This window comes from Panulirus ornatus, chromosome 46 (assembly GCF_036320965.1).
Source record: "Panulirus ornatus isolate Po-2019 chromosome 46, ASM3632096v1, whole genome shotgun sequence".
NCBI lineage: Eukaryota > Metazoa > Arthropoda > Malacostraca > Decapoda > Palinuridae > Panulirus > Panulirus ornatus.
The window spans coordinates 7,315,343-7,336,578 of NC_092269.1; the positions used below are offsets into that span (position 1 = coordinate 7,315,343).

Genomic DNA, 21,236 nt, shown 5'->3' on the forward strand with positions numbered 1-21,236 from the left:
GCTAGGGCGTTGCTAGGGTCTCGCATTGGCTTCCAGTATGGACGGTAGACGCAGAGAAAACCGTTTAGCTAACTACTCTGACATAGGATAAGGTAGTCATGTTTGTTCGACGTGATCTTTAAGTAATAGTAGATCAGCTGAACGTAATATTATAAGTCTACTCAATGTATATACGTAGGGTACACAATGTACATGATGTGTCCACCACCAGTCAAACCGAACGACGAGAATTTGTGGGATTTGGAATAATTACGATGACGTTAGACGTTAACGTATGTCATTATGGTTGTATTATCCAGTATCAGAGTGATAATGAAGCTGAGTGTGAAACTTTAACTCATTTTTATGAGACTCGAGGTGCATTAACCAACCACAGTCCACCTGGATTTCATGTCCAGACCATTGTGATTGTTGCATACCAGTAAACAGTAAAAAAAATATTTTGTAAAAAATGTTTCTCAATGTTTACTCTTACCAAGGAGAATTCTAGTCATTTAACTGCGTTAATTTATTACTAGTCTATCAAGTAAACATATTTGGAAGTGTGACATTTTGGCTGATAGGAAAATGTGATATTTTTCAAGTTAAGGCCCCACAGAAACTACGAAAGTTTTTATCTCTGCAATAGATGGATCTATTCTTTTAGAAGCTGTTGTCTAAGAATACTCATTTCCTAGGTTAGATTAGGTAGGGGTCATTAGATTAGGATGTATACCAACACTCGCCAAAAAATCTCTTTGATGTAGGAACTGTTAAATTACCGAAAATGCCAACTTAATATTGGACTTGGGATTTTACTTGAGAATTGATTAGTTTTTATTAGGATTCCACAGATACCAGGTATTAGGAAGAATTCATTTAAGGTATGTGCTTTGAATTCTTTATCTGACGGAATCATATGAAATTATTTGCATAATACAGTTGATTAAAGTCTGACATTTGTATATAAGTTTGGAGCTTTTGTTTCCCTCTTGGACTGAGTTTTGTTAGATTAAGGAAATGGAAGGTACAGTTATCCCAGAAGGACCTAACCTAATCAAGGAAAATAAATACTGGATGCTTACCTACCGCAGCCACATTATGAGTATCATTTGTAGCTGCAGTACATTATGCCGAGGGTAAAAGTTTATTTTAGCTTTACATACAAGGGTAATTTAGGTCATATTAAGTTGTTTACAAAATTTTTATCATCATTTATTATCCTTCAATAGAACATGATGTTCCTAATCATTCTTCTCAACTGTTATGGAATTGTGTAAATATACAATCAGTTAGGAGCGAGGTACCCAATGTGTGTTAACTCTGACATTAGATAGCTGGGTACTATGGCTACAAAAGCTCTTCCAAAGAAATAGGGAGTTCCCTGGAACGAGTAAATGGTTCCCAGTTTCTCTAGGTTGATTAGATGAGAGATAGGTTTGTGCAAGATTTCATGATTTAGTTAGATATTCATTTGTTATACGGTAGGCTACAGCCTGCACAGGAGCAGGGAAAGGTTGGTTCCTTCTGGGCTAGAAGATCCTCAACAGCACTGTACTCTCCACCAGCCACTAATGTTGATACAATCTCATTGAAGATGACTTTCTGCTCACAGGTGGAATACCATTCTGGTGCATTATTAGTGTTTTAGATTTTTTTTTTTACACGAGAGACATTGTGCAAAGATTAACTGTCTCTACACAGATTACTGTAATATAAAGAGCCCTTTCTTACATTAATTATTATATATTTTTGCAGTATGCCAAAATAATGATTTTATTATTCTAAAAACAAGAGTATGATTGTACAGTACCTTAAGTATAAGCTGTTTGATAGTAGATTGATAAGCTGTCTGATGGTAGATTTTCACTGTATTCTTTTCCACAGAATATTATTATGCCAAGTGCTCTGACTTGAAAGTAAAACCATGGGAAGCTTGAGTGACTCTGATCCTGACTTTTGGGACTTAGGTGGGGATGATGGTTGCAAATCTCCACAAAAACGAAGGGGCCGTCCCAAAAAAAGGTACGGAAAATAAATGAAAAAGAAAATATTTTTCCTTGGCACTAAAATGTACCATTAGATGTACATGTATCTCTAGTAATTTTGATTCCTGTAAACCTCTTACAAGTGAGATTTCTAGATATTCAAAGGCCCCATGATCTCTCTTGACTGAAAATGTTTTATTGCATTTTTTCTTGCATGTGTTTGTATGGTTGCCCTTATTATTCTGAATTTCTTTTCCCATGGATGTAGGATGTTAGAATAACTCTAAGTTTGTCCTCAGATGAGCTGTTATTTAGAAAACAGCAGATGAAAAACCTGCCAGAAACCATGAACCATTTAGACTAGACAGGTCAGGCAATGGGACATAGTGTACTTATAGGGATTAAAATCACGTGTTTTACCAGTGCTAGCAGATGTACCTCAGTTTGTTAACAGACAAAATCCAGAAAGTAATGTAACATAAACTACCATTGGTCTCAGAGGATAGGAGTACAGCTGTCATCTCTGTCTTCTCTCAGAGAGCTAGGTTTTTGTCAGGAACACAAATCTCGATGTAGCAAATACATCTAATCCATTCATTCCCCATTCCGCACCCACCTTAGCAACAGTCTCTGGATTTTCCATATTGTTTGGAGAATAAGTGATTTGGTTGTGTTGGTGTGCTTAGTAATCTCAAGATGTTACTAATGTGTTTTCACCCTGTGAGTCATTTGTAAGTTCTTTTTTTAGCCTTTTACCTTTAGGCCACAGATTTATGTAGCAACCAGTGTCTTAAGGTGACAAGTGCAATTACATAACTGAAGCACGGTAGCTTTCCTTCACAACCACCCACTTTAGCAATATATATATTTCCTTGAGATCTTGTAGCAAGGGTACCTGGCTATCTTTTATCCATGAAGCTTGGGTTTAGTTCCCAGCTTGTGATTTATTTTTCTCTCATTGAAGATTAGAATGAGTGAGACAGATTTAGTATGAACCCTTCATGCATGTCCTATGGAACAATCCTGTACAGCTTTGCAAATAAGTCCTTAACTGAGTCCTTTCCTTATCTTGATGACTACCTTAAAAGTATTGTGGAACTCATTAGAAAATAACATTTCTGAGATGTTTTAGAAAATTTGCATACCTTTATCTGCTGATACCAATGAAGTCACACTAATGCACCCAGAATTAGTTTTTTCACAAACATTCCGTTATAGGACTGCATTTGCCTTAAGGCCTTTGGGAAGGTTTACAAGAAAACTTACAAACACAGCTTCCCTTAGAATCATTTTCTTGTCTGTCAGTTCATGATCTAAACCATTCTCTTACCTGTTAGTTCTTACCTCAGCCTATATCCGTACTTATCAGCTTTCCTTGAGACTGTTCTTTTGCCTGATGGTTCTTTCATTGAACTTAGCCATCTGTCTATATAAATCTCTGGCTCCTGATCCCCCTGGAAACTTCCTCAAGGTGGTGGCCATGGAAAAAGTCTCCATAAATGGTGAATTCCAGTTCTTTCCTTGAACCATTTCCTTTCTTAGTGGTTGTTCTCCTAACCGTTCCCTTGCTTAGGGGTCTCTACTTTTTCATTTCTTTACTCTGGAGTTCTCTTCTGGACCATTCCATTGCTTTGTAGTTCATATTCTGGACTGTTTTCTCACTTTTTCTAGGTGAAACTTTGAACCATTTCCTTTTCTTGCAATGTTGCCTCAAACTGTTCCTTTGCCTACACTTTTCCTGCTTTGGAATGTTCCCCTACTTTATGGTTTTTATGTATCATTACAGTCTTGGTTTTTCATTGGGTTTATTTTCTACTACAATTTCTCATCTTGGATAGCATTTAGTTTACTGTATCTTAAGTCAGTATTTTTTCCCCTTTTTGTTTATGTTCCTTGATCTTCCGAACTGTTCAAATATTTATTTTCATTTGAGTGTTACAGGAAGGGTTTTTATTTTTGTCTGTTTTGCTTTTCTCCAGTGATGGTGTCACCTGAACATCAGTCGCTGTGTCCATTGTATGCCGTGGATAGCTACCATGGAAATCTATGAAAAGACAGTTTGCATTACCATTATGCTGCCCACGGTCTTTACATCGTAGGGGATCCCCATTATTATGGTCCATCCAGCTGAAACGTTTGCTGTTCATAGGGATGTAGACGCTGGTTTTTATACCCAACCTCACACATCATAGAGGAAAGCCAGAGAACACTTTCATCAACAGCAGAGCTGACAAGGTGCATAGGACTCACTGCTACACTCAGCTCAGTACACAAACCAGGTAGATGAATGTAGCTCTTATGAAGCAATTAGGGATTTTGAGGTTCCATTACCATTTTCTAGAATGGCAGCATGTTTCTCTCCCTGATAACAGCAAATTCCTCTTTAACCTAATCATCTGCTTGCTTTCAGCAACTGTTTTCCCCTAACTTGAATTTTCCTCTACCAGAGTCATATTTGGCTTGGTTCAAATACTGTAACACTTCTACCATCTTCTGAAATGGACCTTTTCAGTTTCACTTTCACTGTCTGCAGGTAATATGTGAAGCTTCCTTCCTTCACTGTTACTGGATTTTAGAACTACCCTCCTCTAACAACTGGGTTCTAAAATGACCTTTCAGGTCATTCTTCTGACATGGTCTCTCTCCAGTTGTGCTTCAGAACCAGTCATATTGCTATAAACTGTGTTGCTGGACTTTCTTCAGAGCCAAGTTTTCTTCACAGAGGTAGTCCTTGCATTACCTTATGGGACATTTCCTTAATGGAACCTTTTTGAGGCATTTGTTGCCAGCATACACAAATGTGACATGAAAGAAGAAAAGCTACTTTAAGGAGTGAGATCATCTCTTTCATTTTAAAGTCAGTAGGAGGCATGTGAAGTTTTCTTCCCTGGCCACTCTTTCTCAAAAGATCTTTTAGCACATCTGAATCACTGACACAGATGTGGTGTATCTTATTACCAAAGAATTCTAACCTAAATAAAGCATGGGCTTCTGGAGCAATTGGCAATTTCCCATCAGTTAAATCTATGCATTCACATAGGTGTATTTGAAGTACAATAATCAAAGACTTTATTATCAAGCTGATGTGATAAGTAACTCTTTGTTATACATGAATTTTGATAATGCCATTCAGTGAGCAGTTAGCAATATATCAAATCCATTGTTTCTTCATTAGGTATGTGTTCGAATTATAGGATTCTAAAATTACAAAATCTGAGCACTGCTTGGTTTTTAGGATTACTGACTTTTGATACACTACCTATGTGATTGTACCATGAGACTTCAGTGTACCAGACCATTCTTAACACTGTTAACTTTATATGAATCTTAGTGTGATGGTAATTCTGAAAATTTATGCATTGCTGTGATGCTAATATCGATCAGATAATTTTTTCATATAAATCCATATATTTTCATACGTTTAAACTGGATGAATTGGTTATCAGAGCTTTATATATCTAACATGCTATGGAGTGAGTATGAGAGGCAGAGATGTTGCCAAAGGTTTAGATACAAGGAAATTTATCCTTTCATATGTAATGTAGATTTCAAACTAGATCATGTGACATTGTTTGGTTGTTGAGATGTGTCAGATAAATCTCATTAATGTTAGATGGCGATGAAACATTGAGAAATCCTAGAAATATATATTACTTTAAAGAGATATCCTAGAAATATGTGTATATTGCTTTGATATAATATCCTAGTAACTTTGAAGAAGTCAATGGAACTTTGTTCAACAGAAATCCTAGAAATAGGTATATTGCTTTAATACAATACCCTAGTTGTTTACCAGAAATCCTAGAAATATGCATAGTGTGGTTAGCTCTAATCCTGTTTCTTTATTACTAATGTCCCAGTACTTCATTCTAACATCTTAATCTTGTCTCTGAACACAAAAATACGTAAATTACTGTAATAATGATATCCCAGTTTGTCATTTAGCTGTCAGTTCCTCTTTAGAGGTTAGTGAGGGAATATTGTGCATGGTCATTCTGTTATCCAATTGCTGCACATGAGAGTGGTATGGGGTAGATAGGTTTAAAATGCTGTCCATCTCTAATCACAAATGACTGTTAAAAAACATGTAATACAGATTTGAAATATGACTCATGAAGGTGCTTCTGTAATTCAAGATATTCCTGAGATAAAGCTAGTTATCTGTCATCCTCCTAGGTTAGATTCATGAAATTCATAAAATGTTTAAAAGTAAATTTTGTCATTAATATGAAAATGGTTACATTCTTTGGTATGATCATTGTCCAGAAGGGTGGAATTTTTTGGATGGGGGTAGTCTAAATGCATATTGGTGTTTCTATAACATGGCACCAATGTTTCATATTCTCCCTTATCATTATTTCGTCAGTACTTTTTTTTTTGTAATATGAATGAACATATGTACTTTGACAGGCTTTGAAATTTTTCCATTTTAGTTACATGAAATTATTTTGCACTACATATTAAATGTAAAGTGCTGCACCATGTTGTAATCGGTATGTTGTATTTGCTTGGTATCTGAAAGATCTGAGTTTGTTTGAATGATGGCAAGTATGCTATTCATGCCCAAAAATATTTTCTCTTCTACAGCAAGGGGTTTCCTGAATTTCCATTGAACGTACCTGATAGTGTGAATAAAGAAAACAGTGCTAGCCTTCCCAACATAAATTCCAAAGAAGATGCAAAGATCCCTGAACGTACCGATAAGAGACCCAAGCAAGAAGATGTTCATTTGACAGATAAACTTGAAATAACTGAAGAGAGGATTGAGGATGATGGTAATGAAAGTGATAATCAAGATAGCACCGATGATGAATTGGTTGATGCAAACAAGGATGAGGGTAATGCTCAATTGAAAGAGCAAGAAGAGGAGGAAAGTGGCAGTAGTGATTCTAGTAAACGTACTAGTCTCCTTAGTGGTTCTGACTTACCTCAGGACTCCATGAAAGATACTCCCTTGAGTGATGAATCTGCAAAATGTTCCAAAAGCTCCACAACTGGTATGTTTACAATTCGTATATTGGGGCTATATTTTGCCTGTTAAGTGACTGTGCACACATTAACAATGCTTACAAGCAGTGTGTTCATCTCTGACACATGCACATAATGACCTTGCCTCACCCGAATTAAAAAGACTAACTGCCTTCAGTAACCTGTGGAAATGGTACTGTGGGTTCTCGTACCTTTTCACGTCTCAGCAATATGTCTGAAGGCAATTAGTATGCATGTTCCACATATGTTTGGATAATGAGCACATTTGTTGACCCTTTGTTGAGTTTATTATTGATACAGTTTATTAGGAGAATTTTTGTGTAATGGTAACATTTCTTGATGAGATGATATCAGTTCTTGTGGGAGGAATTTGGATGATCTTTGAATTTCATAAAGTTTGCATGGTTAAGAGAGGAGAGATCAAGAGTATTTGATCAAGAATCCTCATTCTAGTTCACTTCTGTAAATCATTTGCCTTATAGCAATGACACATGAAGGTGTGAAAAGAAAGAATGCTTAAGCAAGTTTATGTAATGAGAAAAGTGGATGTAAGTATACCTGAAAGAAAAGGAAAATGGTTATATTAAGAAATATGAATGGCAAAATGAGTTTGTAAGTGAAAGCCACAGTTTTGTGTTGGGGAATTAATGAATGATACAAGTGCTCCAAAGTACAGTTATTAGAAAATTGAAGCACCTGTAGTAGTTGTCAAATGATAGTCACACCCATGTTGAGCATTCCTTACTGCATCCCACATTGTCCCTTCAGCTGTCATAAATCATAAATCTTGTTTGGATCATAATTACCATGTTGGCTGGTCTTAAAACTTTTATCTCTTCTAATGTAGTTAGGAACCATAGCACTTCTTTCACTAGGATGTCAAGATTACCATTGAACACATACTAAATCTACAGATTGAGTTCCACGTATGCTAACTTTTTCCTCCATTCTTCCTTTGGTTCACCTTAAAACTGTTGAATCTAAACCAAATTTTCTGTACATGGGACTGATTGACCATAGAAAAGGGCCTCAGCCACTTAAACATGTTAGGCCTTGCTGAATGTCATTGCCTCACACTGACATCAGTATCACTTCTTCAATTATCATATTATTGAACTGTGCTTACATATTGTGGACAGTGTCATCCTTGCCCTACCTAGTAGTTGTGTTTACTACTGCTGGCTATTACTTCAAGATTAATGAGAATGAGACTAGCCATATGGTGTATTTCCTTAATGGTCATTGTTGTCAAAGACCTGCATCTTGCTGCATCATACAAGTCAATATTGATGAGTGTAGGAGGACATGAGGATGAGCTGAACTATATCTGCAAGCCCCTTTAGAATTATTACTTCTTGTGAAGTTGTCATATTCACACAGTAAGTGTGAGGAAAGTCAGTTCTCTGGAATGCAGAAACTTCTCATAACCATTGAATAAAAGATTGTTTGACATGATCTTTGGAATGAACAGGACAAACCTGACTGGTGCGAAGAGTATCTTGAAATGGGATTAGTGCAGTCTAGTGGTCAATTTCTGAAGCAGGGAAGGCCTAATTTGAATAGTTATTGAGAAGCTGGCAGTTGTTAACTGTATGATATTTTGCTTTCCATCTGGTCGTGCTGGCTGTTGCAGTATCTGGGTTCAGAAAATAAAACTCCATGAATGATTAAGAGTTTGAGATATGTGGAAAACTATCAAGGAGTGCTGCAGTATGAATGTACCAAAAGGGATATCTATTATAAGTATTATTTCAGTACATTACAGATGTTCAGGAAGTGAATCTACATGCATTATCCTGCTGTGAATTATATAGACTGACTTACTGACCTATTTTCCTTTTCTTTTCATTAGAATCTCAGTGGCTGGTTGAAGAGTACCTTCTTCCACCACAGCAGAAACTTAAATTGGCACTCTACAGGGGTAGAAAACTTCTGGCTGCCAAAGAGGCTGATGGTGCTGTGCGAGAATTTGTTCGTGCTCAGGCTCTTGCCAGAATTGTTCATGGAGACCAACATTGGCGCTATTGTCGATGCAAGGTGTTCTTAGCACAAGCTTATTTGTATTTGAAGGTGAGAACTTAAGAATCTAGTTCTACAAGATTTTTTCAAAGTGTATTTAGCCAAGAACTTCATTACATTAAGAGGTTTGTAATGCACTAGAACAATACCACCCTAACATATGATTTTATTGAACTAGAAGAGGGATGCAGATTTAATGGTGGTTGTTGGATAGAGGATGAAATATCAGAGCTTGTCCTGGAGGCTAGTTGAATTGCTTGAAAACTAAGGAGCAAAAGAAAGAAAAATGTGTCACTGTCTAGTAATGCTACGTATTTTGATTTTTGTTTTTGAAATGTGGTTATGGAATAGGAGACTTACTAATGAGTAAAATAATTGATAAATATTTTTTTCTTGACAGTTGGTGTCAGGTAAGGGTAAAATATAGAGTGAGAAATGAAGTTTATGTCAAGATATGGTATGATAATGAAAATAGCTCCTTGATTAATTGTGTATTAATTAGTATAAATATGTGGAAGAGCAATGTAAGGGTAAGAGATGTGTGGAAATAAAAAGAGTGTGGTTGAGAGAGCAGAAGAGGGTGTTTTGAAATGGTTTGGTCACATGGAGAGAATGAATGAGGAAAGATTGACCAAGAAGATATATGTGTCAGAGGTGGAGGGAATGAGGAGAAGTGGGAGACCAAATTGGAGGTGGAAAGATGGAGTGAAAAAGATTTTGAGTGATCGGGGCCTGAACATGCAGGAGAGTGAAAGGCGTGCAAGGAATAGAGTGAATTGGAACGATGTGGTATACCGGGGTCAGCGTGCTGTCAATGGATTGAACCAGGGCATGTGAAGCGTCTGGGGTAAACCATGGAAAGTTCTGTGGGGCCTGGATGTGGAAAGGGAGCTGTGGTTTCGGTGCATTATTACATGACAGCTAGAGACTGAGTGTGAACGAATAGGGCCTTTGTTGTCTTTTCCTAGCGCTACCTCGCACACATGGGGGGAGGGGGTTGTTATTCCATGTGTGGCAGGGTGGCGATGGGAATGAATAAAGGCAGACAGTATGAATTATGTACATGTGTATATATGTATATGTCTGTGTGTGTATATATATATGTGTACATTGAGATGTATAGGTATGTATATTTGCGTATGTGGACGTGTATGTATATACATGTGTATGTAGGTGGGTTGGGCCATTCTTTCGTCTGTTTCCTTGTGCTACCTCGCTAACGCGGGAGACAGCGACAAAGCAAAATAATGAAATAAAATGTGGAAGAGAAGGATATTGAGACATAAAGAATCATGATCTAGATAAAATATTTGGGTTTCAGCATGGGGAAATGAAATAGGAGGACTTTCAGGTTTTTAACTATGTAAATGGTCTTACTTGGATAGGTGATATGAGAACTTGGAATTATTTAGAAAAACATTTTAAGCCATTTTAAACAACCACAGAAATTTGAAACTCCTTCACCTTTTATACTTAAACCTTGGCATAATTGAAAGGAAATTAAGTATCACACATCACTGCCACTTAAATTTAGTACAAGCTCAGTGACCTCAGTTTATGATGCTCCCCATCAGTAAACTCCACTGTGCTCGGATATTGATTCTTCAACTAATTATATATTCAAAATAACTTATTGTAGGCTCATATGTTGAAATATGATAGCTGTTTTTTGTCATCTGAGCTACTCAAAATCTTGTGTGTTTACACTGCATAGCAGGTTGGTGGGTAGAGATATGAGTGATCTTTGGATTACTGAGCTTTGAGGATTTTTTTGCAGAATGATTAGAGTTGTGTGTGACCCATTGCCTCAATATGTGATGCTAGAAAGCACTATCCCATTCACATGTGGGTGGGAAATAGGAGAACTTGCATGGGCTATATCCTTACCCAGTAAAATGGACATATGTGTCCATACCACTTACGAGTTCAAGGTGATGTATTATGCATTTTGCCTTAAGAGGTAGTGTGTTGAATTTGCCAAAATTAGAGGTCAAAAATTCATTTCTTCCTTGGCAGGGATAATTTTTTGAGCATAGAATGTGAAAAAATCTCCCTTTATCCAAGAAAGAGGGTACTGTGCATTGTATGTCATATTTATGATACACATTATCCTATATTGGTTTAAAGATTAGAAAATTACTACTCTTTTGATTATACATTGAGTATGGTAGAAGATAATTTGGTCAAGAAGATATATAGCATTACAGAAGGAGTTACAAGTAAGAGAGGTAGACTTTAGACGAGATGGATAGATGTAGTGAAGGAATTGAATGCGACTAGGGGTAATTCAGACTATGTTCAAGGAGTTATTTGTGATCAGATGTAATGGAAGCATTTTATGTATGGAGGTGGTGTGAGTAGAGACACAGATCTCACTTAACAAATTAACTTAGTGTGTAAAGTGGAAAAGTAAAAGAAGTACTTCTGTAAGTGTGAAAGTCCATTTTTTCTGTAAAACACTTGTCATTGGTGCATGATGTTTGAGAATGATGTTAAAGAGCCTGTTACATCCTTGATGCATGCCATTAGATTGTGAATGGAGTAATGATAATAGATAGATCACTGCAGTTTGTCTTCGGAGACATATTCGGTACATCAGTATAAGCAATGTCTTATGGGTTTTTATCTTGTGTAAACTCCATTCCCAAACCAAGAAGTTGTTGATCACAAGTATATAGGCAATTAGGCTCATGCAACAAAAGTAACCACCAATAGAGCTATATTTATAAACCTATCATTATGGTCATTTCTGGCTAATGCCTCATATTGAAGTAACTTCAGTAGAATTTTTGTCTTACCTTATATTGGCTTGTCAATAATTTTACTAAATACATTTGTTTCCATGATGTTTTTTTTTTTTTTTTTTTCCCCCGCTGTCTCCCGCGTTTGCGAGGTAGCGCAAGGAAACAGATGAAAGAAATGGCCCAACCCACCCCCATACACATGTATATACATACGTCCACACACGCAAATATACATACCTACACAGCTTTCCATGGTTTACCCCAGACGCTTCGCATGCCTTGATTCAATCCACTAACAGCACGTCAACCCCGGTATACCACATCGCTCCAATTCACTCTATTCCTTGCCCTCCTTTCACCGTCCTGCATGTTCAGGCCCCGATCACACAAAATCTTTTTCACTCCATCTTTCCACCTCCAATTTGGTCTCCCTCTTCTCCTCGTTCCCTCCACCTCCGACACATATATCCTCTTGGTCAATCTTTCCTCACTCATTCTCTCCATGTGCCCGAACCATTTCAAAACACCCTCTTCTGCTCTCTCAACCACGCTCTTTTTATTTCCACACATCTCTCTTACCCTTACGTTACTTACTCGATCAAACCACCTCACACCACACATTGTCCTCAAACATCTCATTTCCAGCACATCCATCCTCCTGCGCACAACTCTATCCATAGCCCATGCCTCGCAACCATACAACATTGTTGGAACCACTATTCCTTCAAACATACCCATTTTTGCTTTCCGAGATAATGTTCTCGACTTCCACACATTCTTCAAGGCTTCCAGAATTTTCGCCCCCTCCCCTACCCTATGATCCACTTCCGCTTCCATGGTTCCATCCGCTGCCAGATCCACTCCCAGATATCTAAAACACTTCACTTCCTCCAGTTTTTCTCCATTCAAACTCACCCCCCAATTGACTTGACCCTCAACCCTACTGTACCTAATAACCTTGCTCTTATTCACATTTACTCTTAACTTTCTTCTTTCACACACTTTACCAAACTCAGTCACCAGCTTCTGCAGTTTCTCACATGAATCAGCCACCAGCACTGTATCATCAGCGAACAACAACTGACTCACTTCCCAAGCTCTCTCATCCCCAACGGACTTCATACTTGCCCCTCTTTCCAAAACTCTTGCATTCACCTCCCTAACCACCCCATCCCTAAACAAATTAAACAACCATGGAGACATCACACACCCCTGCCGCAAACCTACATTCACTGAGAACCAATCACTTTCCTCTCTTCCTACACGTACACATGCCTTACATCCTCGATAAATGATGTTGTTATGGCAACGTAATACTTTTCAGAGTGGGGTTGCACCCCAGGCTCTGGAAGTATCAGTGCCATATTTATGAAAGCGGTGTTCTTACTTTACCAGTGTAAAATCAGAAATTCAGATCAGTGCATCACGAATACTAATGTATGATGAGCCATCAGAATTTGTTAAATCTCTTCCAACTAATGAAATTTTGCCTCTGCTGTTTTCACATTAAAAGATGTTTCTGCCCTTTTAACAGTCAGTTTTGTATTCCTGGGACTCCATATCATGGAATGCTGTTTTCTGAATTATATTCAGTATCCCCCTTGCTAATCTGTGTACTGTTCCCTATTGCTTTCCATTGAAATCCAGTCAGTCAGTATTTATCCAGATTTTTTTTCATTAGCATTGGCTTAGACTTTAGAGAGTGAATTAATGCTGCTGAATATCTTAGGCTTTATATCTTTAACCCTTTTACATATTTTTTTGGTTGTAATGGAAGAAATTTTTTAGAAAGCATGTTTTTAGTTGAACAAATCTATCCCTGATACCTGAGTGTTTGCCAAGTGATTCTTCTCCATGAACAGTGAGAAAACAAGTTGCAGTAGAGGACATTAAGGTTCACCAAATATTAGTTGGAATTTCATATTTACTCTCCAGTATGAATAATGCTTATTCCTTTTCAGATAAATGTTTATATTTTTTTTGTGAAAAATATATTTTTTTCCTCGTTCTGTGTAGAAGTAGCATTTCCTTTTAGTGTTTCTATAGGTAGTTTGCCAAATTTTTTTGTGTTAGATATTTAAAAAAGCTTGCTGTAAATAGTGTGGTTATTATTTTTTTATTGTACTTAGTCGCTGTCTACCACATTAGCAAGGTAGCGCAAGGAAACAGACGAAAGAATGGCCCAACCCACCCGCATACACATGCAGATACATAAACACCCACACATGCACATATACATACCTATACATTTCAACGTGTATATACATATACATACACAGACGTATACATATATACGCATGTACATATTCATACTTGCTGCCTTGGTATTATTAGAAAAAGAAATTCCTTTCTTGTTAAAGGCATATGCTCCCCAAGGAGAAGCTCAGGCTCAGGAGGCTGTGAACACTATCAATCTCCACCTCTCTACAGACCTTGCTCCAGCGAAGAAGCCACAGGTAATGTTTTAGGTATTTCATATGTCCAGCGACTTAGAAAAATTTTATAAAGGTTGGTGTAGCTTTGTTCCTCCCTGTCCTCTAAAAGCATTCACCTCCAGAGTTTTACTGCACCTATCAACAAGTTAAATTTAAAACATGTGCAACACTCATCCCTACAGCACCTTATCTTCAGCTCACCACTGCCTGTCTGGCATTCGTCAAGGCAGGAACATGAATGATGCCTGCTTACTAGACTGGCATCTGTGCTCTGCAGTACTAACCCACATTGCTGAGCTCATTGTTAGCTCCAGGACTGCAACCTTATGTATCTTGCCCTCTACAACAGTCACCTATGATACCCAGCTGTCTGTGGCATGCACCTAGAGGCATCATGTTTTGCTGGAATCAACTGGCAAATGCACCAACAATTTCACTACAAGCCATCATCATTTACAGTTATCCTAAACTTATAGTTCTACTATCATTTGACTGCTCCTACAGCCTACTGTAAGTAGACAGTGCCCTGCAAGATAGGTATCATTCTTGTGGGCCCATCTGTGGGGAGATCTTAGAGGACTGGATAAATCATATAGCTGCTAGTTATGACCTTAAACTATTCTGCAGTTTCCTGCCTTGACATAGTCATTTGGTTACCTTGATTCATTGATTCAGAAATTCAGTCTTTAGCATTATTTAAATGAGTGGCTTCCAAATTGTTTATTTATGTACTTCTTTAAGCTAGTGTTTCTTGTAGATATGCCCTTGTGTTAGCTAACTTGATTCTTTACCTATCTATTGAAAGAATTGGAACTACAAAGCATTTATCAACTATTGGTCTGATTTAGTGCTATGTTGCTTCAATTCTAGGTTACTAATTATATGAAGTAAAGCTATGATATTGATACAAGTTTCACTTTCAGTGCACCATACATTTTGATAGCATTCTGCATCCTTCCCTTTTCATCTTTTCATGTTTTTTCCAAATCATCAAATCATACTTCTTTCAGCATTACTTCTATAATGTAAATAAGGTTATTTTTCTGTATACTTAATAGCTTGTGGAGTTGCTTATGAAATACATGTAATTTACATTGAAATCAAATATGTTAGTGTAAATGGTTTCAGTTTATAAAGTATAGAATTTGATCACATATTTTCCTACAGGTTCATCACACTTTATTGTGGGGACATCTAGTCAGTGGTGAAGCACGGATTAAGTTAGGTCAGCTTGCTGGTGCCCAGGAGGCTCTCAGTCATGCTCTTTATCATACACAAATCTATTCACGGATGGTATGTAACATTCATAACTTATTCCTTGGAACTATGTACAATATGATTCTAATGATTAGATTTACAGTGTAATGCAATGAAACTCTTACTAGGAATGCATAATGTGGTTGCTTTTTTTATCTCTGTATCAGATTATTCCCTTATTGCACTGAGTAGGATGTCCCAAACATAATGCTTTTCAAATAGTTCAGCCATTACTAATTTTTACATTTCAAAAGTGGGTACAAGAAATTGTACCTGAAGTAAGGGAGCTAAACAGTATGGAAAGGATGGCAGCTATGAACTTGCCTACATTAGAAGGTAAAAGAAAAAAGGGAGATAAGGAAATAGAATTCTGAATGATAGAACACAAAGAAGTAAGAAATGGGGTCCCGTGTGTGGCAAAACTTCCTCCTCACATGTTAAATAGGTGATCCCATATTCATACATGTATTTGATGTTGATTCAAAAAGTGAAGTTTTAAAGATTCTTTTTTTCTGCACCTAACACCAAGTCAGAGACACATGCATCATTGCATTCTGTCCTCTGTTATCTTATTGTTAGCTGTGGATCCATTTATAGGGTGCTTTTTTATGGACGATCTTGGTTTATGTATATATTTTTTATACTTTTTGCCATTTTCTGTCTTAGTGAGATAGGAGCAGGAACAGACAAACAAGGCCTCATTTGCTCACATCCACTCTCTAGCTGTCGTATATAATGCACCAAAACCAGAGCCTCCATCCACAACCAAGCCCCACAGATCATTCCATGGTTTTTTCCCTGACCATTGCATGTTCCCTTGCTCAGGGTTGAGGGTATAAATCAATGTTTATATTTATTTTACAGAACATCAGATGCTGTTTACTGTACTTTTATTGATGAATAAATTTTTCATTTAGACCATACAACTGTATCTACAACATATGAAATGTTTCTGGAATTGCTACTGCAAAACTCATATTTGGGTTTAGAGAGAAATAATCTTTAATAGCAATGAAGTCACATATTTTGAAAATTTCTGATGTGATTTTTATCGACAATAACAGGTATCCCGACGAAAGAAGAAACTGACACCTTCTCTCACAATGGACCGTGCACTTGACCTTCAGGTGAAAGTTCTGTGTGCTCAAGCAACCCTGTATACAAAGAGGAGAAAATACACAAAGGCCAGGGTATGCTTACTACGTAGTTTTGTTTATAATGAATTGTGTGGGTTTTGTAAGTATATATTAATCTTTCATTCACTAATAACACATACTAATTCTTTGATAGAAGATTTTGTACAAAATCATTTCCTAGAACCTTTGCAGAAGTTGTTTCATCCAAATTTGTCACCCTTAGAGAATGAATATGAGTAGATTTGTCTTTTCTCTTTGTCTATCTATCTCTATATATCTCTGAAGCCTGTTTCCTCTGGGATATCCCTCAAGGGGATGGCCACGGTAAAAGAGTCTCTGTAGCTGGTGAACTCCAGCTATACCATCTCTCATTGCTCTGCATGTTTTTGGAGTGAATGTCACCAACGTCTTTTATGACACCTTATATTGGTATTTGTAGATTGTACTTCTAATGACCATTCATAATCTTTGTATGTCATAGGTAAATATAATGGTACAGATTGCAGTTTATTAGAACATAATGGATATGTTTGAAGCAGTTATGCTACTACTTCATTGATGCATTTTAACTATATGTGTGCAACAGTGAGTTGGATATAGTAGTAATTAGTGGTGGGGTAGTTCCCTCAGTGAGCCCTTCCTTCTCCCCTGGGACTCGAGAGCAGAACACCATATTTGACCCCAAGAAACTAGCCCCTTTGAAACATTGTTTGGCATAACAATGTAAATTTTGGTATTCCTTGTGAGCTCTCTATCATGACAATAGTTATTACTTACCTTCATTCACATAAATAAGCCCTTCTGAAAATTTGCCCAAGTAGTGAAGATTTCTTAAAAGACGCCCTGACTAAACCAATGGTAGAATAAGGTTTAGGTTCACCCAGTAGCTGGTTTCACCAGCAGATGGCAGAGTTCAGCTAAAGTCTTAACCTGCTTATGAGTCATATTCATCTAATTACTTCTTTCGATTGCTATTACATTCATTTTTCCCATTACTGATTTTAAAATTTTACTGATGCATACTGCTGGCATCATCTCTTGTCAGTGGAGGACTGTTTTTGCCTTTGATAGCTCTTTAGTTTCTGTAACAACTTCAGTTTACCCCTTTTTTAAAAAACAGGGTTTCCATCTCCTCAGAACCCTTTTTTTTTTAAGGATTTTTGTTCTACTAACATAAATAGAATGTATATAAATTTTTCTATTTGAGTGGAATTGAAAAGTCAGATTTTGCAGTGATTATTTTCTTATAAGAAAAAGACTGAATTTGCAATTTTTGCATCTAGTCATCTTCATTCATGCCTTTAGAATAGATATGTATCATATGTAGTTTATAAGTTTGTTTTGACCACTTGTCTCATATTCTTTAGTCATTATTACATAATTTTCTTAGATATGCTGCTTCTATTTTGGTTCAGGTATGGCAGATATCAGCTCTTGGTTATATAAAACATGGGATCCAGAATTTCATCTAATGTTAATGTGTCCTGCTCCTCAGTTAAGAGTTTATATTTTAGCTAGGATGACAGTTTTTCTTTCACTAATGAAAGTTTTGTGTAGTAAACATGTTTAAGGGCAGAAGTACACATAATGTTTAATTTGACAGTTTTGTCTAGAAAACCAGTTAGAAGGAAAATGTTCATATTATATTTCACCTGCCTTTTGCATACTGCTTCAAAACATTTGTTCTTTGATTGGATACTAATCAGTAGCCACCTCCTTCTCAGTAAGACTAATTTACCACTTATGTAAGGGACAGTTTTCTTTAGATTAGCTTAATGTTCAGGAGATCATGTTTGAGTATGGGACTATTTTTACGTAAATAAATATGAACTTTGGAGGTACTGATTACCTTCCCATCCTGTCCTTGTGTTTCAATGTCTTGGCTATATTTATGTCAGACATCAGAGCCAGTGAGTAAGGCAGCCTAATAAACTTAATGTTGCATCTTCTTGGGTTGGGTGAATAATTATTTACATATTTTAGCAACTCAGTCCTTGCTTGTGGGTCTCAACCAGTTTGTTATTTAGGGAAAAGAGGTATTCTTTTTGTATTGGTTTATCTGCCTTGCACCTGATATGTTATCCAAGCTACCTGGATACCTCCATATCTCATACCTGTCAAAAAGGAGTAAAGCTTTAATTTTGACTCTTAACCACTATTTTGGCCCACATTCAGCTTCTTGTGTTTATTGCTTTTGAAGCTAATGGTCATAATTATTTTCATAAATCTCTTTTCATTAACCATGGACTTCTTTATCCTTAGTCTTCACAGACTTTGAAGTATGTTTGGTTTGATCGAGTAAGTAATGAAAGGGTAAGAGAGATGTGTGGTAATAAAAAGAGTGTGATTGAGAGAGCAGAAGAGGGTGTTTTGAAATGGTTTGGTCACATGGAGAGAATGAGTGAGGAAAGATTGACAAAGAGGATATGTGTGTCAGAAGTGGAGGGAACAAGGAGAAGTGGGAGACCAAATTGGAGGTGGAAAGATGGAGTGAAAAAAATTTTGAGTGACTGGGACCTGAACAAGGAGGGTGAAAGGCGTGCGAGGAATAGAGTGAATTGGAACGATGTGGTATACTGGGGTAGACGTGCTGTCATTGGATTGAACCAGGGCATGTGAAGTGTCTGGGGTAAACCATGGAAAGTTTTGTGGGGCCTGGATGTGGAAATGGAGCTGTGGTTTCAGTGCATTATGCATGACAGCTAGAGACTGAGTGTGAACGAATGTGGCCTTTGTTGTCTTTTCCTAGCACTACCTCACACACATGCGGAGGAAAGGGGCTGTCATTTCATGTGTGGGGGGTGGCAACGAGAATGAATAAGGGCAAACAGTATGAATTATGTACATGTGTATATATGTATTATCCCTGGGGATAGGGGATTAAGAAGATTAAGAATACTTCCCACGTATTCCCTGTGTGTCGTAGAAGGCAACTAAAAGGGGAGGGAGCGGGGGGCTGGAAATCCTCCCCTCTCATTTTTTTTTTTATTTTTCCAAAAGAAGGAACAGTGGGGCCAGGTGAGGATATTCCAAAAAAGGCCCAGTCTTCTGTTCTTAACGCTACCTCGCTAACGCGGGAAATGGCGAATAGTTTAAAAGAAAAAAAGAAAGTATATATGTATGTATCTGTGTGTGTATATATATGTGTGTGTGTGGACGTGTATGTAAATACATGTGTATGTTGGTTTGTTGGGCCATTCTTTCGTCTGTTTCCTTGCGCTACCTCGCTAACACGGGAGACAGCGACAAGGTATTACAAATAAAAAAGAATAAATAATAAATGTAAAAACCAGGTTTGTAACAATCCTTCCTTATACCTCATTACTTATCATGTCACTTCTTATGGTTCTTAATTACATACCTGAATTCACATTTAGCCTTTAATTTTCTTATAGTTAATTGCTCCTTCTGCCTCACTAAGGTAAAGTCAGGAACAAATGAACAGTGGCCTCATTTATTTACATTCAAAATCTAGGCATCATGTATACTTTATTGAAACCAGTATTTGCTGTCAACAGCCAAGCCATAGATACTTTTCCATAGTTCACCTTAGGAGTACCCTATTATTGGGTTTTTGTACCCTGGTTCAGCCTATTGTCAGCAGTGCCATATTGATCCAATTCATTCTGTCACATGGATTCTGAATGTTCAGGCTCCAGTACCCAAAAGTTTCCTTCGACCTCCCTCCATCTCTTCTTTCGTCTTCCCCTCCCCTTTGCTCCCCTCACTTATGGCATGGTAATCTTGATTTAATATGCACAAAATAATGATGAAATATTCCAAATCCTGTGCCATGGTAATCTCAGTTCCAGTCAGTACATGATTGTTCCCAGACACTCCCACTTCAGACCCCCTGTTCACTTTGAAATCCAGCATTTTATTTTTTTTTACATGTTTTAGTTTAAAAGCTGTTTTTGTGATACATTCTTTGGTATGTTGTATACTAGTCCTTCAGGTTTTCACCATTGTCCTGGAGGGATACCCTTCACTGGTTTCTCTTACTGTAGCATCTAACACAGCAGTCTTTGTAGTCTCCCCTAGTTATGATAAGCTGCCTAAAAACCATCTTTTATGATCCTCTTTAACATTATTCATTGTATGTCCAACTGTAAACCTCTCTCCTAGCATTTTGTTTTGACATTATCACCCATCCATGTATCCAACCTAACATTCTCTATTCTTCCACAGAATGCAGAGTTAGAGTTTTCCCTTATACCACAGCTTTTCAGTGTTCTGTAGTCCTTCTTTTTTTAATCAGGAAAAATTGGATTTAAGCATCAAAACAATAGAGTCGGGTGGGACAGGAGTTGATGACCCAGGACTTGTGGGTCCACTACAGCAACTAGGCCAGCTTCTCCTTAACCACAATCAGAATGACCAAGATATGGAGGCTGGCCTGGAGTGCTTGGCACGAGCTGTTCATATAACGCAAGTTAGGTAAAGTTTGAAATTTCACTTTCTCAGAACTAAAGAACACTTCACATATCAGGATACATCACAGGCAATATTAAGACATATCACCAAAAAGTTTCATCTCTTCATAAGGTATAGTGTAAACTCAGAGGAAAGGAGGGCCATTGTAGCTTTGCCCACAACTTACTGAACTGTAAGGCACTTAAAACTAGTGTGAAGAAGGGAGGACAACTGAAAGTTTATTCCTTTCCCACTCCTTTTCCCCAAAGAAATGTC

General features: G+C 37.3%; 1 protein-coding gene across 1 annotated transcript in view; it reads left to right on the top strand.

Annotated features, from left to right (window-relative positions):
- LOC139763106 (tetratricopeptide repeat protein 23-like) overlaps positions 1–21,236 on the top strand; it is a 26,702-nt gene continuing 5,466 nt past the window's right edge. The window contains exons 1-8 of the mRNA XM_071688759.1: positions 1–92; positions 1,867–2,004; positions 6,555–6,964; positions 8,809–9,026; positions 14,080–14,175; positions 15,322–15,447; positions 16,476–16,601; positions 20,806–20,984. Coding sequence (XP_071544860.1) covers positions 1,907–2,004; positions 6,555–6,964; positions 8,809–9,026; positions 14,080–14,175; positions 15,322–15,447; positions 16,476–16,601; positions 20,806–20,984 — 1,253 coding nt within the window. The 5' untranslated portion in view covers positions 1–92; positions 1,867–1,906. The remainder of the gene's footprint in view (positions 93–1,866; positions 2,005–6,554; positions 6,965–8,808; positions 9,027–14,079; positions 14,176–15,321; positions 15,448–16,475; positions 16,602–20,805; positions 20,985–21,236) is intronic.